Below are 27,528 nucleotides of genomic sequence, written 5' to 3' on the forward strand. Positions count from 1 at the left end.
TCAGGGTTAATCAGTATGTAATGGTTTGCTCATGGTAATAACCTCTCATGCTTGTTTTTTTGCGAAATTATGAAAACAGTGTTGTGCTACGTCTTGCTGATGAGGACGCGCTAACATAGCTTTTGTAGAATATAATAAAGCATTGAAGGTTATTGCCTGCTGGATGTGCCAGGTAAAGAGAATGCAGCAGCTGGTCCAATTTTTGTGACAGAAAATGCAGCTATCTATTCCCTATTTAATAATTGTATCTTTATTTTATCTCACCAATACAATATAGCCTCGTCTGCTCCACACGTAGGTTTTTATTTGCCCCACATTACATGGCCGTTCCTCTCTATTTCTGCAGACTGAATTGTCTCGTCTCTGTTCGGCCTTGATTTGCGCCGTTGGACAAGGGCCGTGCTGATGAGAGCTGAAGGATTGAGCGTAGTCAAGGTCATAGCCTTTCCATGCCCAAAAGCGCTCAGAGGTGTATAATAACCCTGTCTTTTAGCTTGCACTCTTCCATTTCTTCTCACTTTCCTCTTTGTGGAGAATGGGTGGGAGAGCTGAAATTGACGCTTCACTTTTGATTAAGGCCCAATCAGTTATGCAAACAGAGAGGCTGTCAGGGACAGGCCTCTGTCTGCACCCCCCCACTATGCGCACACACACACACACACACACACACACACACACACACACACACACACGCTGATCCCACATCACAGTCCTCGCTAACCTGCTGGACAGATAACACGCTAAGGCTAGAAGGAAATTGGAACACAAACAAACAAATAAACCTGCAGCTTTCAAAATTTCTGTGGAGAAGGAGGAAATGAAGATGGTATATTTTGTTGGTTGTTGAAACAGGTTATGATACCGGTCTTTCAATGCTGTATGTAGATAGTTTCATATGATAGCTGGAGAAAGCGTGTAATGTGGAGGAAAGAAATAGAGAGAGGACTCATTCATACATTCAGTATAGAGGGAGGAGAAAGAAAAGTGGAGACCGGTGGTTTCACCAGCAGCTGTACCATGCCATCATGTTCTTCACTTAAATTAGTTCTAATTGAAGTAAAGGCTGCTTAAAAGCATTCGAGATGCGACAATCATATTCAGCATGCAACAGCCTTAAAGCTACATCCACACTGCTCGACACAATGAATGGGCTTAAATATGCACATACAAACACACAATTGCAGTAAAAAAAGAACTCCTGCTGGTCAATTCGGGGCTTTCTTTAAGTGGTCACAAGCAGCTGTTGTATAATTATATGAGGACAGCGTACAAGCAGGAGAACAGGTCAGTGTGGAAATGGATTAATGTGGATGCTACTGACAGTTTCTGAAGCTTCCTGCCTCATATACTTAAACCCTTACACTCTTGCATTTATGCTTACTCATCACCAGACCCCAAGAGGCCGACAGAATCCATCAAACTAGTGCAGCTTTAATTACTATCTGAATTTCTTCGTAAACACAGACCTTACTGTTGTACTGTCTCGCTGAGACTTCTGTTCTGCAGTCATATGCTATAGTTTGCATGTGCCTAGGACTAAGTGAAGATGTTTTTAGTTTGTCATTTATAGAAACAGAAATTTGAAATAAAGTAATGAATATGTAATATAAAAACAATAATAATATATAATATATGTAAAAATGTATATGTAAAACCTAACAATAATAATAATAATAATAATAATAATAATAATAATTATTATTATTATTATACATTTAAATTAAATACCAAATATACCTAAACTCCTGAAATACCCATTCATTTTTGAACTATTTATCTCGTGCATGATTTAGTTGTTAATAATATAATAGAATAATATTTTTTTAAGATGTAATGTAAATGTAATGTAGGACACATTTTCCCCTCAAAAAAAAAAAAAAAAAGGAAAAGAGAAAAAGGCATTGCCCTAACTAATTTTTGTCTTCTGATAATGCTCGTTCTAGGTCATGTCTTTATAAGATTGTTTTAGCATGTACCGTTATCAACATTTGTTTCCTGCTTGTCTTTTATCCTTTGAAATTGAGATTTGAGATTTGCCTTCAGCTTCCTCAGTTCCCCCATCCAAGGACAAGTCCAGTCTCCTTAAATGAGCTCTCTTAGATAGTGGGATGAAGGAAGGATGACTTTCCCCTGCCCTCTAGGTTAATCCTCATGTCTCTCAGCCAGAGAGATGCTACTCATCTGTCTGGTAATTACTGTAGTCAAGGAGGTGACATCGTAAAATGGGACATGAGGCTACCTGTGGAGAATATTTGTATCTGTTCTGTCTTTATTTGCATCCCAGCATTTGCACCCTCAGTTCACACAAGTGGAGACGGCATGTATTTCTTCTCTCTGTCATTAAACAGAAGTTCAAGCTGAACTGAGGACTTAGTGGTGTTCAATTTTATTGTATTTTTTAATGAGTTAAATTTCTAGTTTAAATATCTTGTATCATCATGTTGGTATGTTCTCACTTTAGCAGTGTCTTAGGTTAATCAATTGACTGTTCACAACAAAAGTAACGTGGCATTCGACTCACCTCCCAAGTGTGAAGTCCGATCTCAAAATGACATGCCTTCATGCAGTTGAGCTACAGTACAAGTGCATGTCTCCATGTTTATTTAAGCAACAAGCTAGTCCTCTAACAGTGATAAACAATGTGCTTTTTTGTACCTTGAGGCTGTATAGTCATTGGTGTTGAATTAACATTAAATTTTTTTTAATACAGTGGGCAGTTATGTTAATTTATCATTATGCTACAGTATCATAACCAGATGAGCTGGTTCTGCAGGCACTTTCTTGTGAATGTGACGACAGATATCGCAGACATTTTATAAATTATGAGTGAAAGAAGATTATTCAAATATCAAAGAAAATCAAATATCGTTTTTTTTGTTATCCATTTTAATTCAGCTTGATAAAAGACACCAATGAACATCTGCGCTCACAGAGAATTATGACTGACAGTATTTGCCAACTTCACTATGTGAATATGTCACTCTCTGGCTATGTACGGATGACTGGTTGTTTCTTTAGCACTGAGCACTTCATGCTCTGTACTGACCGATTTTCATGGCTTTCATAAAGCACTCAGCGTTTTCTTTACTTCTTCCTCACTTTTCTCTATAACCCTGCACCTTACATTGTATCTTATTAAGTGCACAGTGCCTATCTCATAAAATACCCAGGCCTCCTTAGGTATATTCTAAGATATGTATGAGCACATGTTTTTTTTTTTTTTGTTTGTATTATTATTCACAGTATATCCTCTTAATTATCAGAACCTACTGTTATTTGTGAGATACAGTACATTGAGAGTCAGCTGTACCCATGGGATGCTGAATACACCTATAAGGTCCTGTCATGATTTATACATTTTGAGATATGGACCTATTAATCAGACCTATGCTTGTAGTAATGCTGATATATGCTCGATTTCGTTTTTACGAAAGTAAGTACATTGAAGATTTTTTTTGCATCGAATTGTAATTCACCTTTTATTTATTCAAAGATTCTACATTTCCTGTGGAGCTTGCATGGAATTGTCTCCTTCTTCAGTGTGTGAATTAGTTGAGTGGATGTGTGATTGACCTAACCACACAAGCAACATGATTAATGTCAAACTGTTGAATTCGGAGCCATGTTCTCAGCGGAGTCGAACCCCTACAGTCATCATTAACTCACTGTGCTCACGCATGTAATTCCCAGGGCTGAATCCTGCCGAGATGTGATGGGCAGCAGCAATGGCATGTTCCATGTTGCTTTCACTATCAGCACGCTCATTAGGGGGAGATGTAGACATGAGGCTCTGACATGACCGAGTTCACTGCACATGAATGGCACTGTTGCATTCTTGGATTAGGGATCCTCATCACCCAGGTGCAGCTTTTTGTTTTTGATAGCCTGGCAGAAAGGCCTGCTTGAAAGCAATCCAAGTCAAGGGCTTCTGCTGGAGAGAAATGACTCACCTCTCTTTTGCTGGATGAAAAGATGGTTTGTTGAGATTGTGCTGCCTCCCTTTATATTAGCCGCCTTCTTTCTCTTTAAAGCTAGCCTTTTTTTTAATCCATCCCTCTTCTAGTGGCTTTCATAATGGATGAATCGACCAACAAAGCTTTTCCTGAGTGTCCCTGAAATAGAAAAGACTGTAGTTCACAGCATTAGATTTTTTTTTACTGTTTAAATGATGTGCAATTGATATTTACTGAGCCATTCTTCGGATGCATTACACAACTTAGGTCTGAATGTTAAACCATTGCAGTCTACAGATTTATAAAAGCTTTATACAGTATGTATCAAATAAATGACTATATTACATATGTTTGTAAGCACATTTTGTTATCCTCCTTACTGATTAATGGGAATGGAATATCATGGAACTGGCTATTGTAATATTGACACTGACATTGCCATGACAACTAAATGGAGGTTATGCTGGTGTGAGTGTGTCACACACACATCTGCTTTTTTGAGCATTTTTACCATCACGTTCTGCTCGACAACGGAATGGCTAACAACAAAAAATAGCAGATTTGACTTAAAAAAAAAGTTTATGTCTATCTACAAATCCACAATGCTCAAAAGTCCCAGTATCATTGCTGTGTCTAAAACCACAACATATTAGTGTCACTTCTGTACTGTAAACGGTTCACCTCCGTAATCATTTGTGGTCCGCTGTGGTAGATGGGCAGAACAGTGCTGACAGATTGTACACAACAGTCCACAATTGTCCACAACAGATGGGCTAGAATAGTGTTAGAACTGTTTCATTCCAAAATACAGGATATACCTTTTTTCATTTTTGTAATCAGATATTTTTTATAATTATGCCTAAAATATCAAGCGTGTCATTTTCTTTAAATATTTTGAAACACACACATGTATAAAAACAAATACAGAATATATGTTTTTGTGTTTGTTTGTGTGTGTGAGTATAAATGTAGTACATTTGTATATATTATCACATTGTATAACGAGCAATATTTTTTAGTATAATATATAATATATATGCCATATATTCATGTAATACACATTTGACAAAGTGCAAAAACAACATTACAAACACAATTTTAACAGATTACTAGGTTATTGGCAACAAATTATAATGAATATAATGACTAGTGATATCTTGGATCAGGAATATTTTAAAACCATTCAGAAAAAAAGGTAATTCTGTTTAAATTTTGATAAATTTTTGGAATACAATTTTCTATCCAGTGAATTAAAAAGATTTAAAACCCAGTGAATTCCAGTAAAATTCTTCGCTCCACTTTCCTTAGCACCCAGTATTATTTGTTTTATGTCTAGGCCCTCTACTTTGTAAAATAATAAAATTTGGCCTGGAAGTAAGCAAACATGTTTTTTGTAATATGATCAGTCATAATTAATATGTATGTAGAATTAATTACATAGGTTTAACTAATGAGCTGGCTTTCAAGAACAGCTGAAAGAGAAAAAAGAGAAAGAGCAATGAGAGAGGGAGAGAAGAGAGAGAGGGAGGGCAGACCAGGATGGCTTCCCCTCCAGGGCTGCAGGGTGGAACAGATGTGTCCTTGTTCTCTCTCCAGGCCACAGCAGCCCAGCCGTGCACAGCCACTGACAGGGCAAACCGGCTGGAAAAAACAGAGAAAAATGGAAAGCTAAATATTGGCTTTATCTCTTCAGTAATAAAAGCCCCATGAAATTGATTGGATGCTGCCAAGTCTCTCCCGAGTGGTGTCTTTCACCGCAAATGCAAAACAATGAGCTGGCGTAGTCTATTAATTAACCCACTTAATTAATCCCAATTCAACGAAGTTAATCTCTTCCTAGGGCTTGCTAGATCCACTGCACAGGTGTCTACTTGACATAGTCCTCAGATCCTTCTGAAACCTAACACAGGAACATGGAGAATGAGGTGCATCAGTGGGGATTGGTCGACCTACAGCTAGCTACACTGCCACACCAATAGCGTGATGAGTGCTGATGATGATCGTGAGAAAATTAATTGTAACTTGGAGCAACAGTGGAAAGATTCCTTCTGATCAGTAATGATTTTGGGTCCACACTGTTTAATTTAACATGAAGATCACTCAGTTTGTGCAAATAGATGCAACTAAAAGACAGGTGTTATATTTGCAGAATCCTGTTTCCACTATTTAAAGCCAACGCTATTACCATTTTCTGGCTGTTAATAATGATATACAATATATGGACAAAAGTATTGGGACACCTTTTCGGCCATATGTGGTTATTCAGCGTTATAAAATATCTAAAACACCCAGAAGTGTCAGACATGTCCTTTTAAACATCATGTGTAATATATTGTTCTCCGTATTGAACTACGCCAATATTTGGATTTGTTTTGGTATTGACTGGAAATGTATTTATACTGATATAGATAGATAGATAGATAGATAGATAGATAGATAGATAGATAGATAGATAGATAGATAGATAGATAGATAGATAGATAGATAGATAGATAGATAGATAGATAGATAGATAGAAACGGGGGATATTTTTATTTGCCATTTTATTGAAGGCAAAAAATATAGTATACTTGTTCCACATTGATAGAATTAAAACAGACTTAAATCCTAGATATGGCCCTGTAATGTTCATCTTTCCTTAAGTCCATATGGAAAAAGAATCCAGTCCGAATACTGCTTCAGATCATATTTATCAGAATTAAGATTCCCAGTGACATACAAGTCAATTTATTTCACAAAGCTGTTGCCAGGTTATTTGTAAAGAGCAGTATGAACATTAAAATTAGCTTTATTTAAGTATGAATAGAAGGTTTTGGTTTAGTTTTTTTGCATCATTTGGTTTGTATGGATGTTCCCTAATGGTGTCTTGCTATATACACCACAATTTCCCAAACCACTTGTGTGCTGTTCTGAAAGTTCACTTCAACACAATACAAGTGTAAATGTGTTCACACATGGATGCAGATTGAGTAAGGAGAGAGATTTAAAGGTTTGCCTTTTGTAAGACCTGGTCTACTTCTGCTCAGGTAACATAATCTCCTGGGAAGTTGAATATGTCAGCGTTTGACTTGTGTTTCATTATCAAAGTAACTTTGCCAATTGGGAAAAGTGCTTCTACGAATGTGTGAACAACTCCAGAGCTTGTTGTCCTAATTAACTGAACCTCCCCTCGCTTGGTTGCATAAGCCAGAGAGCCTGCGCTCGTCTCCTTTGAGATCGTCCTTACTTCTTGTGATCTGGTGTTAGGATGAAAAGTGATGAGCAGTTTCTGGGATGTGTTTGCAAGTCAAAATTTTCAAGGTCATGCACGAGTTTCCCGTTTTTTTTGTTCTGTGCCTAGAGGGCACTAGTGAGTGTTCTCTCTGAATGTCAAGATGCAATGTTTGCCTTTTCTCTGAAGAAGAAAGCCAGAGAGTGATCATCACTCTCCCAGCAGGTGTGCAGGTGACTTGGATACTGCTTGCGATCTACTTTTCTGTCTAATTGAGTGTAATGCTCTTGATGATGAAAGAAAGACGTGAAGGAAGGGCAGATTTTTGAAAGTGGTGAGACTGCAGAACCAATGTAATTGTAAAATCTTTTTTCTTTTTCTTTCCTTTCTGCCTGAACAACCAAGACATCTTTGTGATCTTATGCAAACCTCCTGTGATAGTAACTTTCAGTAAGCACTTAATTTTCTGTATCAGAAGTCAGATTTTCTACTTCTACTCTAAGAAGTTTAGTCAAGAATTATAGTGTTTAGAGCATGCTGATTACAGCCAAGCTTTATTTCTTTAGAAATTTAACTTTAGAAAACTTTAAATGCTTAACAAAATTCTAAACTTATATTAAAATTATAATTTTGTGTTTTATAACTTGTTTGCAGCAGACGATTCAGTTTTAGAAAGTCCAATCATCTAAAAAGGAACATTAACTGAATGAGGTCCTATACTATAAGAGGAGCTTGGACCGTGGATATGCAAAACCACCGTTGCATGGAAGAAGTTCACTTCCAGCACCATGCACTGTTTGGTATTATCAGACGAAACTGAACGCCATCACCAAATCTGTAAAATTTACATGGCTAATCGCTGGGTGACAAATATAATTTTACACAATGAGATTTAGACCCTTTTATGAATGCAATCAATCAGAAGGCTTCAATTAAGGTCTTATTTTGGAAATAATGCTCCTATTAATAAATGATGATGAACTAATATTCCGATAATAGTTTTCCAAAATTGATTTCTCCTGTGGCCTCACCTGTGACTGACTATAAATTACTGTAAATGAAAGCACAAATTAGTGGCAAATTGCAATTTCTAATTAGGAATATTTAGCTATTGTGCTACAGCAAACCTTGTGGTGCTTTGGTCACTTCTGATGGCCATTGATAAAGATAATTACCATTCATTTTTCTGAACAGTGAAATATAAACTGTTACTAAAGAAAGTTAGACTCAAATTAGGACTGTTTTCAATAATTGCATCACTAACTAAAACTAAAGATATGTTTTAAACTTATAGGAGATTAAATGGTCAAAGGATGAGTTTTTGTTTAAACATATTTTGCATGCAAGAGGCTTCCATAAATACCAAACTTGCACACATGGCAGGAGTGTGTATGTTCTGCTAATGTAAAACTGCAGGGCTTGTTCTTTTAATTCAAAAGTTTCATTGTTACAACCTAAAGTTAATATAAAACTTTGTTTACCTGGAATTAGGTCAACAATCTACAGTTTATAGCATACAATCTTGCCTTTGTAAATTGTGTGAACCTTTATACAATTTACAAATAAAAAAATGTAAGTGGTGTAATTACATAAGTATTGTGAAAACATTAAATTGGGGACAAATGGTTTTCATCAGTAGTCTCATAATTAGTTAAACATTGGCCAGTGTTTAATTGAAGTGTATCATAATCTCTATATTATACCTGTTCATACTTGAAGAGGTTAAAAAATAGAAAAATCGTATAACTGTATTCATACAGTTGTTATAAGAGAACATACATAAATTAATATCATCATTAAGATGAGCTATCAAAACATGTCCTGGGTGAAAAGTTCTGAAAGTCAGAGTCTGGTTATAAAAATATCCCAAGCATAAGCATCTCATAGATTGTTATATTTTATAAAAAATTGAAAGGTATGGCACAAATCCTCCGGCTTGGAGGAGACTGTAGACCAAAGTACAGGTAAAGGGACCATTAGGCAGAAAAGCAGGAAGGGTATATACAAACCACTGTATATACTAATCTGTGTTTATCTGTTGTCCTGGACACAGATGTTTAAAGATAGCCTCATCCTTATCCTCTTAATTTTTTATTGTATGTTCAGGGATTGATGTCTGAAGCTTTTTCCTACAACTTTTTCGCCTGAGACATGAAGAAAGCTCAAAATGGCAAATAGATCCAGGAAACTACTGCAAAATATTTCCAACAACTTATTATAGATTTAACTAATGCAGTAAGTTAGCACCACTGTTCTGTTTCACTGCTAATCCTGTTCTGGAATCAGCTTTGATTAGGCATTAGCAGCACATTAAAGGTCATTAAGGCCACTAATATCAGAGTGTTGGGGGGTTGTCTATGTTGAAGAATAGAAGGCAACCCATAAGAGACAAGGCTAATTACAATTCATTTCTCTATCTGAACCCAACCATCTGCCAGTGTCAGCCTCTTATTGTCTATTGGCTCTCAATCATGAACAGGCCGCTGCATCCGAAGATGTGCGTTTTAATTAGAGAGCTGCCGTGTAATTATATTTATATTTTAATGATGACTTTGACGAAGAGTTTGAATGACTGTCCTTCATTGTTCACTAAAATGATAATATTTAATTATAATGTTTGAACATGCCAGATTTAGGTGCCTGAGAGCTTTTTGTCTCATTGAAGCCCATATCATCCACACTCGTCTTCTGATATTATTATTATATTAGTCTCTTGATTTTTCTGCTAGATAGTTTATGAGTAGCAGAGAGGTGGCTAGTCATTCAGTCTGAATCCACAAGTGTGTATGTATGTATGTACAGTGAGGAAAATAAGTATTTGAACACGCTGCTATTTTGCAAGTTCTCCCACTTAGAAATCATGGAGGGGTCTGAAATTGTCATCGTAGGTGCATGTCCACTGTGAGAGACATAATCTAAAAAAAAAATCCAGAAATTACAATATATAATTTTTAAACTGTTTATTTGTTTGATACAGCTGCAAATAAGTATTTGAACACCTGTCTATCAGCTAGAATTCTGACCCTCAAAGACCTGTTAGTCTGCCTTTAAAATGTCCACCTCCACTACATTTATTATCCTAAATTAGATGCACCTGTTTAAGGTCGTTAGCTGCATAAAGACACCTGTCCACCCCATACAATCAGTAAGAATCCAACTACTAACATGGCCAAGACCAAAGAGCTGTCCAAAGACACTAGAGACAAAATTGTACACCTCCACAAGGCTGGAAAGGGCTACGGGGAAATTGCCAAGCAGCTTGGTGAAAAAAGGTCCACTGTTGGAGCAATCATTAGAAAATGGAAGAAGCTAAACATGACTGTCAATCTCCCTCGGACTGGGGCTCCATGCAAGATCTAACCTTGTGGGGTCTCAATGATCCTAAGGAAGGTGAGAAATCAGCCCAGAACTACACAAGAGGAGCTGGTCAATGACCTGAAAAGAGCTGGAACCACCGTTTCCAAGGTTACTGTTGGTAATACACTAAGACGTCATGGTTTGAAATCATGCATGGCACGGAAGGTTCCCCTGCTTAAACCAGCACATGTCCAGGCACGTCTTAAGTTTGCCAATGACCATTTGGATGATCCAGAGGAGTCATGGGAGAAAGTCATGTGGTCAGATGAGACCAAAATAGAACTTTTGGGTCATAATTCCACTAAACGTGTTTGGAGGAAGAAGAATGATAAGTACCATCCCAAGAACACCATCCCTACTGTGAAGCATGGGGGTGGTAGCATCATGCTTTGGGGGTGTTTTTCTTCACATGGGACAGGGCGACTGCACTGTATTAAGGAGAGGATGACCGGGGCCATGTATTGCGAGATTTTGGGGAACAACCTCCTTCCCTCAGTTAGAGCATTGAAGATGAGTCGAGGCTGGGTCTTCTAACATGACAATGACCCGAAGCACACAGCCAGGATAACCAAGGTGTGGCTCTGTAAGAAGCATATCAAGGTTCTGGTGTGGCCTAGCCAGTCTCCAGACCTAAACCCGATAGAGAATCTTTGGAGGGAGCTGAAACTCCGTGTTTCTCAGCGACAGGCCAGAAACCTGACTGATCTAGAGAAGATCTGTGTGGAGGAGTGGGCCAAAATCCCTCCTGCAGTGTGTGCAAACCTGGTGAAAAACTACAGGAAACGTTTGACCTCTGTAATTGCAAACAAAGGCTACTGTACCAAATATTAACATTGACTTTCTCAGGTGTTCAAATACTTATTTGCAGCTGTATCATACAAATAAATAGTTACAAAATCATATATTGTGATTTCTGGATTTTTTTTTTTAGATTATGTCTCTCACAGTGGACATGCACCTACGATGACAATTTCAGACCCCTCCATGATTTCTAAGTGGGAGAACTTGCAAAATAGCAGGGTGTTCAAATACTTTTTTTCCTCACTGTATGTATATATGTGTGTGTGTATATATATATATATATATATATATATATATATATATATATATATATATATATATATATATATATATGTATATATATATATATATATATGTATATATGTATATATATATATATATATATGTATATATATATATATATATATATATATATGTATATATATATATATATATATATATATATATATGTATATATATATATATATATATATATATATATATATATATATATATATATATATATATATATATATATATATATATGATACTTTTACACAGATGTGCTGCAGCTTACATAGACTAGAGCTTGTAAATTAATTGAGATCATGTTGTTGTTGTTGTTGTTGTTGTTTCTGTCACCACTAAAGATGTGTTGTACCTGTGTAGGATTTGTGTTGTGCGTGTGCTTGACCCGCATTGTACTTGTGTGTGCTGTACCTGCATTGTACCTGCACTAAATTATATTATGCTTATTTTATCAAGTATCATGTGAGCAGTGCCAGGTCATATAGGACCATGGATTAATCAATCCTTCATCATTAAATCATTCTGGTGAATATGTGTGGTTGGATTAATTTCTCTTTTAACATAATCAAAACTTTTTGTTTCCTATTTTCTTTCTTTCTCCTATTATGTCTTCTTTCTGTTTGATTTAACAGTAAGCATGACATTTTACAATACAATTTAATACAATACAGCTAACGAAATAACAATTCAATTCACTACAGTTACAGTGCAATATAGTTATGGCGATTGTTAGACTGATTTATAGCTTCGAAATAATGAATTTTCTTTATAATCTGTGCCACAGAGATATGACATAATGGTGCTGTACACTCTAACCCGTGCCCTACATGTGCAGCAGTTAAACGGAATTTGTGACTATGGAAAACCATAGGAAACCTATTCCCTGTTTGTGGGGGGTGTTTTTTTGTTTGTTTGTTTGTTTTTTTTAACACTCACTTAAACATTTGAGGCTCCAAATTTTGCATACTGATATATTTGTTCTGCCCTACTTCCACATGAAATCTGTGAAAAAATATGCAGATAAAGTCTTCATCTGGTAATATTTTGCTACACAGAGCTGCACTGTCATGGTGTGAACGTTAGAAGTGTGAATTGGGACTTGCAGAGTCTTGAGAGCAGACAGTTTTTTAACTGTAGGAGCGGGCAGTCAGATATAAAGCTCACAGGACAAGATAATATATTTTTAATAAGTATATCTCTTATAAAACTTTACAACTATGGACATTAATTGGGTAACTGGATTGCAGATCGTTTTACCCCAGACGCAGCACTGCTGCATGGCGCATTTAATTATACAGCGTTTTCTCCTTTCACATGGAGCATTCGATTACATTTAATTCACTGCTTTTGTAAATACAATGTGCAAATACTTGCAATGATTCATTATTATACACATGCTATACTATGTAATTGGAAAGTTGGTTAATCCAGTGAAACTTCACTAAAATTTGTATTAGATTTTGAGTGCCGTTACTGCAGTACTACATGCTGAAACTGACATAAAGCTATGCTTTCGCTGAACGTTTAATATTTCACTATATTACGTCTGTCACACTCATAAACACGTGCACCACCACCGACAGGAGGAATGTTTAATTGCGGTGGAAAAATGATACTTGATTACACCACATTAAATATGTTTTTCCCGCTCTCCCAACGCTTCACTGAGTATCCGTTCATTAACTCCCACAGATAGTTGAATATTAAAATGAGGCAGATCTCTAATTTTAATGTCGTCTAGTAAAGTTACTCCAACTTCTCTGGATTTTTGCAAAAGATTAAAGTACTGTGACACACGACTGTGTTCGCTGCCTGTAAAACAAACTTGCTCTCTTGTGATTAAACTCAAACAGGAGATCATTAGTATAAGAGGTTTTGCACGTTTTTATTATTTTTAAATCCTTTTTTATCATTTTATATTCAGAAATAATTTTCTACTTGTGTTTGTGTTCTTCATAACCAAAAAACTAAATTCGCCCGTCTTTCTTGAACGGTGTTATGTAATGAGAACGTGACATGCACTGATGTTTTTCTACATTGGAAGAACACCCACACACATGTCAGCAATGTCCTCTCTGCTTCTCTTCAGTCTAACGGCTTATAGTACGTACCTGTTCCCTTTTTCTGCATCACAGAATCCTGAAGTGAATTAAATAGCACTTGGTAGCGAGCAATTAATCCCAGATGCCTTATCTGCTAATAACGGCAGAAAGCGCCAATAGAACTGGGAGTAGAGTGAGGCAGTGTTGCCTGGGCCTCCTCACAAATCACCCTTCTGTTCGGCACCCCTGGCCCCACCACAGTTATAGCTGCTATTCTCGCAGCCTGGAGACCAAATTTACCCCCTGATTGATTGAGTTCCAAAGCATAAACCACCATGACCAACGACAAAGGCAGATTTGCCTGCTCGGCTTTACGATTTGCTGTCTTGCTCGCGTTACCCCACCCTGACATGAGCAGTGCCAGAGAGATAAGTGACTTAAGTGGACTACAAAGTGTTTTGACTGTTTAATCATCTGCATATCACTGTTGGTTTGGCAGTGTTGGTCACGGTTAGACTTCAGCCTATATGCTTCTGCTTTGGGTGGATTTCTTTGGCGTTTAGTAACACAAGTGGCTGTTACAAGCCCAGAAGCATCTGCTGCTCTTTCTCTCCTGAGCTTCTGTTATGACAAGGTTTCATGCCGGGCTATAGAGAGCGTAATTGCACTTCTATAAATAAAAGTGTTTTCCTGCCTTGATTTCGAGTATTAAGTAACGAATATACCAGTGTTTCATAATTCCTCTAGAACTACAAGGCCAGTGGAAATTGATACTAACTAAAGGAATACATGTACTAAGCTGTACTAAACGTTGCATCCATTTGTTAAAGGTATTGATTTTGCAAAAAGATGTTCAGGTACTATAGTTAGATTATAGATCTTGCACTGCAGGTTTTTTTCTTCCTTAATGCCTTAAAGAGGCACACCGGTTTCATGCATTTAACCAGATTGGAAAGCCTTTTTTTTTTTTTTTTTCTAAATAACGTGTTGCAGTAAAATGCCCATATAAGCAAACCATCATATCTAAAAGACTCATCTGCGTTTGTGGCCTTGCTGGGGTGCACTCTTAAGAGATAAGCATGGAATGAAGACATGGTTATTCATGCAGAAATGCTCGAGTGCACTAGTGTCATTGTAGCTTGCTGAATATATTAAATGCAGCTTCTGAGACAGAATCTACAATACCCACAGGCAGCAAATCACACTAGAACAAGATAGATTTTGTGACAAAGACCCCAGGTATACCTGGATTATTCTTACTTTATTTGTCTACACCTTTTTTTATAGCTTACCCATACGTATTTTTCTTTTCTACTTATCTTCTGTCCACTTTTTGCCCTCGTTTCTGGCCTATGTTAACCCCTCTGTGTTGTTATCCTGCAGGCTTTCCCGCGGCGGCGTACGGTCCGATGGCAGCGGCGGCAGTGGCAGCAGCACGTGGTTCAGGTAGGGGGGCCGGTGGAAGAGGCGGCTATGCAGCATATATGCACAGCACAGGGCCAGGTAAACACTCTGGCCATATATCTGTGCGCTGTCCGCTCTCGCCATGCTGCTCTTAACTCTAGCCGCCTCTGTCCTCTTTCACACACATTCACACTCATAATTTATTCAGATACAAACACCAGGACTGTGGAGTTAAGAGAATGGATTTTTTAAGTCCTTGCTTTATCCTCCACATCTCCTGACCTACATTGGTTGTGAGTAAAGCAACTGACCCTTGACCAGTTTTGCCTAAAGGCCCAGTCACAATAGTGTTTCATCAGCATAGTTACATTTATTCAAACCAGATTTGCTGTGATTAGTGGTTTCATGTTATAGACCTTAATGGGTGAATAAGTTTCAAAAGTGAATTGATATGAACTTGACTGTTTTAGCGCAGAAGAGCGAAAATCAAGGAACTTGATATGCATTTGTAAAAAAATATTTACATATGATAAAAATGTGTTAAACTGGTGCAGTGAGTAGCATTGCCACCTCAAAGATCCTGGGTCCCTGATTCAATCCTGGTTCATTCCGGGGTTCCAGTATATGTAGGAGTTTAACATGTTCTCACCTGTCAAATTACGAATTTCCACTTTTTTTTCCATTTAAAAAAATGCCCCTCCTACACACTTTCATTTCTAGATTTTACATTTCTAGTTAAGTTTACACTTCTACTGTGACTGTGGCCATATGTGTTGCTTGTCCAGGTGAAGCTGGTCATAGTTTGCAGATTAGGGTAAACCTCCTGCTTCTTAGTTTTAGGCAATTTGCTGTAGATGGAGTGTTTTCCTAACCCCACACATCCCCACCATCGAACACAGACTGTGTGACTGAGTATCTTCATTTCTCATGGTTTTTAGTGAGTTCATCCACACTTAATCACTCCTGGCCATAACTGGCTTCCTTGAAGCACCTTTGAGCCAGACTGACCAGAATTACTGAGGCTGCACATTTAGCAGTTTCTTGGCTGTGCTCCTCCAAGTACGGCTATCGATCCAGCAGCCAGATAGCTTAATCAATCAATTTGACTTTGTCTGTTTGATGCGGGATGCTTAAATAAATAAACGTGAGGAAGATGGGAGTTGCTGGTGTGCTCCACTCTGCCCTTTACTGCAGTGACTGGCCTTTACCACAGCAGGATGTGATGGCCTTGTCTAATTGGCTGTCAGAAAGTGGGGTCTGCATGTCAGCTTGATGTGGCCCCGTTATTCAGACAGCTCCCTCCCTCACACACACACACAAACGCACACACAAACACACACACAAACACACACACACACACACACACACACACACACACACACACACAAACACACACAAACACACGCACACACATTATTCTTTCTGTTATACACCCCCACTCACATACACACTCACTTTTATACACTTTCTCCCTCACACACAAGAAGCACACACTCGAGTGCACTCCACCGACACCTGCTCTTGAGCAGCCAGCCATCCAGCTCAGTGTAATTCGTAGACAGGCGTAAAAGTGGCTGTGCGCCGGGTCTGCCGGAGCTCAGTCGACAGAGCGTGAGCCAATCAGTCATGCCTCTCCACTCAATCAGACGTGTCTGATTCTGATTAGTGCCCCGCTAAAGCAACTAAGCCTGAAAAAAAAAAAAAAAAAAAAAAACACACTTGCACTTTGCATCTCTTTTACATTTAAGGGTGTGAAATGCAGCAGCCTTGTTCAGAGAAGGATGTAAGCATTAAATTAGACTCTCATGAGAAATGAATATCTCAGTTAATGCTAACTCCGGGTGCGTTCGGGATCGTTTCGAGAGTCTTTGCCGAAGTGACAACTGGACTTTAAGAGATATAGAGCATCTCAGGTTTGGTCTATTTTCCCCCATTAGATTGTAGACTGCAATCTGTCATGCTCTCAGTGTGGTGTATATAGTATAGCAGAGGAAGACAGTGTGTGGCAGGGTGTGAGAGCAGACTGGCTCTCTCTCTGCTCCTGTCTGAAGCTGATGGGGAACACACTCTCTCCATGGCTGCACTGTGACAGAAGCCGGAAAGCCATTGAGACAGAGTGCTGACATTTAACGATGACCTTTTCGAGGGACTTCATCATCTATTACCCAGCCGATCTTAGTGCCAGGACGAATTTATACACCCCTGCTGTGCATACATTTACTGCTAGGTGCAAGGCGAGATGCATTTGTGTGGGCTGTTTGTTAAAAGCCAGTCACTCAGTACCAGAGCTAACTTAGCTATGAGCACACAGTAGACGGCTCCAACTGAGTCTGACTTGGTCATACACTCACACTAGATTAATAAAGTCGCAGCATGCTTATTAAAGCAGAAATTCAGATTTAGTAAAAGGAATGTCAGATCAAATCTTCACAATTCTCACAAATTTAAAATATCTATAAATATTTATATAATACTAGCATACACTAACTATGATTTAGATTCTATCTATTTATCTATCTATCTATCTATCTATCTATCTATCTATCTATCTATCTATCTATCTATCTATCTATCTATCTATCTATCTATCTATCTATCTATCTATCTATCTATCTATCTAGCTAGCTAGCTAGCTAGCTCAGGAGGCAGTGTAACACATTGGAGGAAAATGCAATCTGCCCACTTCCACATGTATACATTGATTGGCTAGTGTCTCTATTAAAGAAGAGAGTGAATTCCACCCCTCCCACACCAAAAACACACCTAATTTTGCTCTTTTAGTCTGCCTGTCATAGGCAGCTGTATCACTGTCACAATTCAAACTTGAGATCTCAAGGTGATGGGGTGAATGCTTTTCTGAGCTTGTTTTACACCAGATAACAAAAAAGTGGATGGCACATACTGTAACCATTGACAACAATAAGTTTTATGCCGTATTGTCTCACTTAACCGTTTAGCTAGTTATATTTATTCGTGGTTTTCATGATTGTTCAGGTGATTAAAACACATTTAATTGTCAGGTACATTTATGTTTAAAAAAAAAAGAAGAAGAAGAAGAAGAATATTCTTTAACACTTGAAAGTGTTAGCTGTGATACTGCCTCCTTGTAGACACTTTTCATTGGTTTACATTTAAAATACAGGGATTGTGCGAAGAACACAAGGAAGTTCTATCTTTAAATCCAAGAAAACAGTAGGGATTAGCTACGCTTGGTACTTAGAGTAGAAGGGTTGAGTAAAAGGGTTGAGTAGTAGTGTAGTTCAGTAGTACTTACAGAATAACTTTTTTTGTAACCTTAAAATAAGCTTTTTTTTTTTTAACAATATACTTTCCTGTACTATTATTCCAAATATTTCAGGGGAATAAATGTGTTCAAATAATAGACTAGAGTTGGTCTACAAAGTATACTTCATAATCTAAAAGATATTGCAAACATGAGAATATACATTTATTCATACATTAATAAAAAATAAAAATAAAAATACAATTAAGTTGTAGTGAGCCGGACAGGCAAAATGCTGTATATAAGATAGGATATTATTTGAAAAATACTGTAGGTGATGTATAAATTACCTATGCTTACAATGTCGTTAATGTTTTATTTACATACCCATACACTATATAGACAAAATAACTTGGACATCTGACCTTCCAGCCATATTTGGTTTCTCCCTAAACTGTGAGTGAATTCAGAGGCAGACAGTTGTAAAGGATGTCTTTGTATGTAGTAGCATCCATTCAGTGAGCTCAATGAAGTTATGAAGTTATATACAATTTTCAGTGGACGATCTGCATGGCTTTCCTTAGAGCTCTGACCTCAACCATATTAAACACCTTTGAGATGAATTGGAACGCTGACTGCACCCCAGGCCTCCTCACTCAACATCAGTACTTAATTATACTAACACTTTTGTGGCTGAAAATGCACAAATCTCTACTCTGAAATCAAGTGAAATTCAGATAAGTGGAGGTTATTATAACAGTAAATTGGGACTAAATGTGGAAGCGAATGTTTAAAAAGCACAAAATATATATTGTAAAGTGTCCATACATTTTTGTCCATATAGTGTAGGTTTGTAATATCAGAGGAAAACAAATGATGCTAGTGATAGAATTACTTTGAAGTGGCTAAAGGATTTACTTTTATAACCTTTAATAAGGGATGCCATAGCAGAACAGGTGGTTTACAAGTTAATATTCGCTAACTTACTTGGTTGTACTTCTAATGCATCCTGTACAGCATACAGTCTTTTCATCAGTGGAAATTGCTCACACTAGGAAACATTCCCAGAGTATTGGTCGCCATGCACAGATGCTTCAGCATGTCACAAGAGCAAACAGAAATCTACCAAAATTGACCAGAAAATTGGATCAAAATGTAGAGGCTGACATGTTGCTATAGTTTTATAGGTGTTGGCCTGCTGGTCATGCCTTTGCTGTGTCTCTCTTGCTTGGTTTGAGCCAGTGGAATGCCAGAGATACCTCCTTTGCTTGTATTGCTTGTATACCTCCTGCACCAACCACCCCCCACCCGATCTTTTCATTTGTTTGTTAGTTTCAATCATTAATCATTTGTTTTCTTAATTTAATGATGCATAACAAATTTGTATATGTCCTACTCCATCATGTTTATTAAATCAAATTATTTCCACACTTTTCATCTGCTAAATAAACATATTTTTTGTTTTTTTTGTGAGTTTATTTAGTTGAGTTTCATCCTCCATCTTTATCCTCCTCTGCCTGTTTTTGATCCGTTTGTGACACTGACTTGACTGCATGCAATTTTAGTAGTGGTCTTGTTAGAAGTGATATAGCTGTAGGTCAAGCAGGTATTGTCTGCAAACCTAGCACAGAATAAACTCCGTATTTTAATGTTATGTAGTATTAAATGCACTAGAAATCTGCATGGTAGAAATATTTATGCGTTTCTTTTGCATATGCAAACCTTGTCCTTTACCTAGAGACTGATAGCATGACATTTTAGTAGAAGACGCATTCACCTACAAGACCTTTTTTTGCTTGTTTTTTTTTTTTTTTTTTCCTCTTTTCATTGTTCTCTAATATTCTCCCCACACACGTTCTACTAAATGCACAAAAGTGCAGCCATGATTTAACACTGTAACTTTTACATGTTTGGACTAAGCTCAAAGAGACTCAGTCAAACCCTGCAACCTTTCTGTGGGCCAGCAAGCTGGAAAACATGAGTCACAATGCAGAAGTTTGCTTGACGCTGTTGGTCTAGTGGCGATCCCATTAGTGTAGGTTGTGCTGTTACCCAGGCTGAGGGCTGTAGAGAAACTGGCAACCCAGTCTCTCACACACACACACACACACACACACACACACACACACACACACACACACACACACACACACACACACATGTATATATATATATACATACATGGGCGACATTTGACTCTTGTGTCGGAGGTGCAAGAAAACAAGATCTGCACAAAAGTGAGTGTCTTTTTGCACCTTCATCAGCAAATTTTAACGTGTATAACAACAACGTCCTACCTTACCTTTCTTATCCAAATCTACGTGAATCACTGTTAAGTAATATCCGTGAGTCTCTCCTGGCTCACTGTGTTTCTCATATATTTTATATACAAAATTGCACGATCAAGAGCGGAACTATATTACAGCCATTCATAATTCGCATACCGTTCTTTCCTGAACTTTTTACCGTCCGATAATAGAAATGAAATTACTATTTGAAATAGTCCGACCTTAATTCATTATTGCAGACATTTTTAGTCCGTGCACCAGATTTAGCTCAAGATGTGCGCTGTCTGTGAAGGCTTGGCTAACCGCTCCAAATTTCAGCGGGGCTAACATCGGCTCACAGCGGGAATTCTCCTCTTCTAAACGAGTGACACTTGACTACTCAATTACCTGTCCTCCATCAGCAATATCTGTTTAGTTATCCAGCGTATTGGGATGTTATGCCATTTAGTCCGATCATCTGGTTTTCTCTAATTTTCATACCAACAACGATAAACTAATGCACAAAATAGACTCAACTTATTGCTTAATTTTGTTCTGCCGCTTGCTATCAACAGTATTTTAACGGTAATATCTGAAATTCCATGATATTAATAGGGGGCATTTGCCTCCCCGAACCCCCCAATGTGGCCTATTTATATATGTATTATATCTATTATAGATTATTTTAGTGTTCTCCTTCTTTATGAGGAAACAAAAAAGAACACAAACACACACAATAATGCAATGTTTAGCCCTGACCTTGAGTACACAAATAATTCATTACATTTTTATAAATAAAACACTTTGTGTGAAAAAGTACAGTTCTTTATACCGCAAGCTTCAAATGTCCTCACAATGTCACATTTGTCACATACTCCTGTCATTACAGGGACACTTGGTCCTCACAAAAGGTTAAATACATATCACTATGATACACTAGAGGATTCTCAGACTAGTCACCTAGTACATTCATTAGTCACTGGTGTGGGTATGTTGACTGGTCAGGGCCGGGATTGTACAGTTAGATAAATGATAAAGAAAGCAGCCTGAATTAATTTGAATATCTGAAACTATTACAGCTCACTGTGTTAGATTATGGTGGGGAAATCTTTTTTTTTTTTTTCATTTTCTGCTAGTTTATTATTAATGGGGCATTTCAATGATTAAGTGCAAAGTAAATCCAAGACCAGTCCTACCTCCTACTGAATATATTTTTGAAGCCATGTTTTTAAATAAACACATTTCTGAAGTATTTTTCACCACAGTGTATAAAGCTGTCACAAGGAAAAAGTAGTTACGAAAATTATTTTTTATTAGAATTAGTGCATCTCAATTTACTGAGTAAGTGGTGTCATACGTTTGATCCAGTCCTGATGCACACCTGTAAGTGTCTAATGGTTTTCAAGTAGTGTTCTAGTAATGCAGAAATTGATCATTTTGGATATTTAATGCAGTGATTTATTTGATCTATTGTTATTGTTTACAATGTAGTTTTAAATATACATCAGAAATGTCACTTTATTTTGGACTAATAAAAAAAAAAAAAAAAGATTTCCTGATTTTTTTTTTTTTTGCTTCAACTTTAACTGGTACTGGTCAACTAGAAAATAATTCTATCTATCAGACACATACACATTGATTCGAGTGGCTCTTTACTCTAACTAAATGCTAACTGAATGACTGAATGTGTGTATGTGAAAGAGAGAGAGAGAGAGAGAGAAAGAGAGAGAGAGAGAGAGAGAGAGAGAGAGAGAGAGAGAAGGGGGCAGGGCAAGAAAGGAACACAGTTTAGAGAGCTTGTGTCACTCTCCATTAGTTGCTGTATGTGGACAGACAGGCGGTGGTCCACAGCTGCGGGAGTGTGCATGTTTGTGTGTGCGTGTGTTTTAGCGGATGTCCTGTTCACTGGCCGCAGGTGCAAAATATGCCAGGCAACATCTTCAGTGTCCAGCCGTCTGCGGTGAAAATATGAAACACACCTCATTCTCGTTTGTCACCCCTCCTGATGAAGACAGATGTGTGTTTTTGTCCATCTCGGAGCGAGCTGTCCACTTTCCTCCTCCATCTGTGCACCAGAGTGTGCGAGTGTGGGTAAGGGGCAAAGAGATCCATCAATGAGCAGAGGATAAATCATGAAGATTTGAGATATTTGCTTGATTAGCCATAATTTTCATAATTTAAATGTAATTTGCAGAGGCTATCCGAGCAAAAAATAGAAAGGAGGCATTATCTATAGAGTATTTATGAGATGTCATCTGCAAAGAGGGAGAGCTGGTAATGATAATTAGTCACCTGTTGGCAAAAAAAGAGAAGAAAAAAAAAACATCTGAGAATAGGGACTGATCATCTCTGGAGGCAGCAAAGGCAGTTAGTAATTCTTTAAGGATGGCATAGGTGGAAATGAAAAAGCTAATTGCACATGTTCATAAATTCTCAGCTAATTTAGGAGAACATTTGACAAGTTCACTGACACTCTTCAAGAGGATTTGAGTGAAGTTGGCTTAATTTAAGTACAAAAAGATGGGAGAGATTCAGTCAGTTTGAGATAGCACTTCATCTGTGAGAGGAACTGCTGCTCCGGTGCTTTTTAAAGAGTGCCAGTCTCTGTGTGTGTGTGTGTGTGTGTGTGTGTGTGTGTGTGTGTGTGTGTGTGTGTGTGTGTGTGTGTGTGTGTGTGTGTGTGTGTGTTCCTCTTTTTTTTCCTTGTGTGAATTCCCTCTCCAGCCTTTTCCGATGTATTTACCGTGTCTGACATTTCTGCCTACAGTAGATGATTGTGTGCAGTGCTATTTCCAAGGTTGGCTGTGGTCCTCCAGCTTTGCGGAAACTGTTTGAAAGTCACCGTGCGAAATGTCAGCTTTTTCTCCATCCTTTCATGAAAAGGTACTTTAAATGGCAGTATTTTGCTAGCCTCAGCAGGCTAATTGTGGTAATGTAGTGCTGACGGGTCAGGTGTGAGCTATTCGGAGTCCACTGAACCTGATCCAGCTGCAGAAAGCGCCAGAGCTCTGCCCCTGTGCTTCATTAACGCACTTCACATTATATTAAATTGCCATGCAAACACTTTTTTTTTTTTTTTTGGTGTTCTTCTGACTTTTCTGCCAGATTAACAGAAAGCAGTGGTGGGAGCACATAGGACAAAGGAGGGATGAACACTTCAGTACATCTAGTTATTTAGGTAAACTTGCTTTAGATTGTGCCAAAATATCCTGAATCGTGTATTGCAGCTGAAATTTGGTGGATAATCTCGTTTTGAGATATGATTTTGATATTAATTGACATTCATTACATTCATATTAAATTACATTGTTATTTTTGTACTCATATTATCCATGCTGTTGGCAAATACCATACAACTTCCTGTCAAGCTATTTCTTCAGGCACCCCTGCAGTTTCATAATGACAAGCCCACATATAAGGCATTTGTGAATTCAGCTATAGTGGATGGAGACAACAAACAGCAGTGCACATTATTGTTGAGAGGAAGCAATGCAGCCAGTGCCTGGGGCTCCGTGGCACCATTCAGAGAGCTGGTTTGATATGTAACCATAGTGCAGCACTCTAGAGAGCGAGGGATGCTGAATACTGAGAAGAGGAAATTAAAGTCTCCCACTGACTGCAAGGCCCCTGATGGGACCCTGCAGTAATCTCTGAAACGGCTGCCTGGCTATAAATGCTAAAGAGACCGCTAACTTGTATTAAAGCCAGTTATCCACAGAGTAACTCGCATTATACATGTAGGAGTTGCACAATTCTGTTCCCTGTTGCCTAACAGCTGATAAAAGCACCCTTTTATTTGCACATTTGTATCTGTTTTCTTATCAGGCATTACATATAATAACACTCAGCAGGAGGGGAAAAAAGCAAAGCTTAAGGCTTTCATCTCAGCAATTGCTCTAAAGCACCCAGATGGGCTATCTAATGGCGAGATTGACAACCGTACAGAGTGCAGTCATTCCGAGCATCACTCTTCCTCCTTTCAAAGCCAGCTGGGGTGTCCAGGCTCAGTGCAGATGTTGCATAGCCAAAGGCACATCTGGATGACCTCCTCCCAGCTGCTCAGACATGACCCTGGAGTGCGTTTGTGGTCTGTGGCGTCTGGAGGTGGAGATGATGAATAGACGAGGCTGTGTCGTCTGGACACCGCAAGCGAGCGCCTTGCTTTTCCATGCTGCAATTCATCAAGTCAGGCGAAGTGAATTTACGCATCTATCACCTGTCAACGATGCACGCGGCTCCCCGCACCAAATTGTGCCATTATGAAGTAATTAGATTTGGCTTTGAGCAAGAGCACAAGACCTGGGTTAGTCAAAAGAGAGCAAAAAGGGTTTTGTGGGTACGAGGACGAAGAAAGTGCGAGACGAAAAGGAATATGCTGGGCTTTGTCTTGCGATTTTGAGGAAATAATTCATATGTAAATACGGAAGAGACTTGATACGCACACACACATGCACACTTCCTCCCTCCATCCGTACGTTATTCATGGGAACATAAAACATGCAGAGTGTCATTCTGTAACTGGCTGGCTGTAGCGGAACATCTGAACCAAGCCATTATTGAGGCAACTTTTGATGTCTAAAAATGACAATGTTTAATTCAGCTCTATTTTTCCCTCAGCTTCCCCGCTTCCACTTGGTCAAAGTGAATCATTTGCATGTGCTCAGAAATAGGGAATTAGCTGCCAAAGGTAATCAAGCAGCCCTATTCTGCCAGATGGCTTTCTCTGTAGTTAGTAAATGGGTGCTTTTAACTGCATTTTATTCCACATTTCTGCTTCAAATAGCGCTATCATTAAAAGTGATCTACCTGCACAATAAAAGTAATTTCTGTAGGCCTTTATTAGATAAGACCTTTCCTGTCAAAGCAGTAAAATGCACGGCTTTCCAGGGCTAATTTGCTATGTCATTGCAAACAAAGAAACCAGGTGTATTTGTTGTGCGTGTGTTAATTTTGTATTTCGTGTCCTGTCCCTCCTGCTACGCTGAAATTAGACTGAATGTTTATGCAAATAGCAGCAGCAGCATGGCATTGTGGAGGAAAGTAGGCTGGGGAGCGTTAAACAAAGGCCGGGCCTCCAAAAGCCGTCCTCTGCCGTGTTATAAACGCAGCAAGCTGCACCACAGGTTCCTGTAAAAGGTCTTCATTTGTTTGTTGTTAAAGATCTAATTAGGAAGATGAGAGGGAACAGGATGGGATGGCAGCTTGGCTAATTAAGAGGCGAGTCCAGAGCTCCCTTTGAACCTCAAGGACACCCATCTATTAGAGCAACCCATCAAAAATGGATTCAGCCTAAGTGCATTTTCAGGGTTTTTTTTTTATTATTATTATTTTTATTTATATTTTTTGCTGCAAATGATTAAACGTTATAATGGCCAATGGCAGGGCTTAGCCTTTTTCTTCAGTGCATAACTGACTATTAATAACATAAAAATCGCAGTCTGAGCATTGGGCTTCATACAGTAATAGAAATGTTTATATTCACACCACTAGATACAGGGTTATTAACTTTAAATAGACTGTAAATAAAAATATTACAAGTAAATATTTTATGATGTTTTTTTAAGCAGTATCGGTTCAGAGAAGAACTTTAGAGAAATTACATGAATCTACAACATCCAGCCAATCAGGACAATGGTTGGTTGTCTGTTTTTTTTCTAAAGTTCCTCATGTTGTATTATAATTCAAGTAAGAAGTAAGAAAACATTGATATGCTGTCAAGTCAAGTTTATTTCTATAGCACTTTTCACAACATTGTCTCAAAGCAGCTTTACAGAATTTAACGGTTGAAGTGAACGATGTGTATGATGTAGTCCGGTGTTAGTTTGAATCACTCTGTGCTTTCATTTTCAAGCCTATCTTAATTCACTCGCTCAAGTTCACTCAACTCAAGTTCAAAATATTTAGTAAAATAAATAAAATAGGCATTTTAATTGAAAATGTAAATTATTATGAAAGAGACAATAGATAATAAAATATAGATTAGGATAATATTATGTGCAAATGTGCAAAAGGAAAAAATTTAAATAAACTTTTGACAAAAACTAATTGTTCTTATCGGGTGTAAACCTGTAAAATAAAAGTTGATACAGCCTTTAAGATACTTACCTACAAAAGACCTACATCTTTATACCAACAATAGCAGATACACTATAATGGCAAAACTTTGACAACTGACAATTACATCCGTATGTGCTTTGGAATATTGAAAAAAATAAATCCGATTTTGTGAATTTTGTATAGTTTTATATATACATAAAACCATGATGCTTAGTTGATCTGTTACAAAATTTTTTCTAATTTACTCTGTTTTAAATAAACATTTGCCAAATTCCTCCATATCCCTTTTAGCTTCTTTATATCTTCCTGATTCTAAGAGACAAGGCTGAGGTCATTAAACCATAATGTCTGCAAACGACTTTTTTCATGGTTTATTAATCTATTTAAAGGTTTAGAATTTAATTGTGCCACATGTTTTGGTCAATTTGTGCGCTTCTCTAAAGACAACATGTTCATGGTTTAATGGCTTAGCTGTCCATACAGTCATCTGCTGTAATCACAGCTCACTTGAAGTAGGGTTCCTAATTTTATTGTAAAAATTAATGTGCCATATAAAATTTGGTCCTTAAGATAAGTATTATCTCTTATTAAGACTCTGTCTCCTCTGGTCTTTTCCATGCATCTTTACCCTCCAACCACTTAACTCAGTTGTAATTCCCTTTTAATACAAATGTCTACTAAATGATTAAACATAAAAGCCTGAAAATGAGTTAGTTTTTATAAATCTGATTTACACTTTGTGAAAGTTTGCTCATATCGATTAAATCTCCTACATGATTCCTAAAGACACATTTTATATAGCACATTAATGTCCTCTGCAGTGTAAAGTTGCCCTTTAAATCAAGGCTTATTTGATTGAATCAGGTAACCTCAGAGATAACAGTGTCTCCTCCAAATCCTAGATCCTGTAATATATTAAAAAGCT

General features: G+C 37.8%; 1 protein-coding gene across 19 annotated transcripts in view; it reads left to right on the forward strand.

The window, feature by feature from the left end:
- Nucleotides 1–27,528, forward strand: part of msi2b (musashi RNA-binding protein 2b) — a 242,108-nt gene that overhangs the window by 194,695 nt on the left and 19,885 nt on the right. For 9 of the 19 annotated variants that reach the window (XM_083548641.1, XM_083548640.1, XM_083548625.1 and 6 more), the window contains exon 11: nucleotides 15,036–15,098. The exons of 2 other annotated variants lie outside the window; for them this stretch is intronic. In XM_083548641.1, the coding sequence (XP_083404767.1) occupies nucleotides 15,036–15,098 (63 nt within the window). Of the gene's footprint in view, nucleotides 1–15,035; nucleotides 15,156–27,528 lie in introns of all 19 variants that reach the window. 8 more of the 19 variants (XR_014534699.1, XM_083548636.1, XM_083548635.1 and 5 more) reach the window with 1 other exon arrangement.

Source organism: Silurus aristotelis (genome assembly GCF_946808225.1).
Source record: "Silurus aristotelis genome assembly, chromosome: 8".
NCBI lineage: Eukaryota > Metazoa > Chordata > Actinopteri > Siluriformes > Siluridae > Silurus > Silurus aristotelis.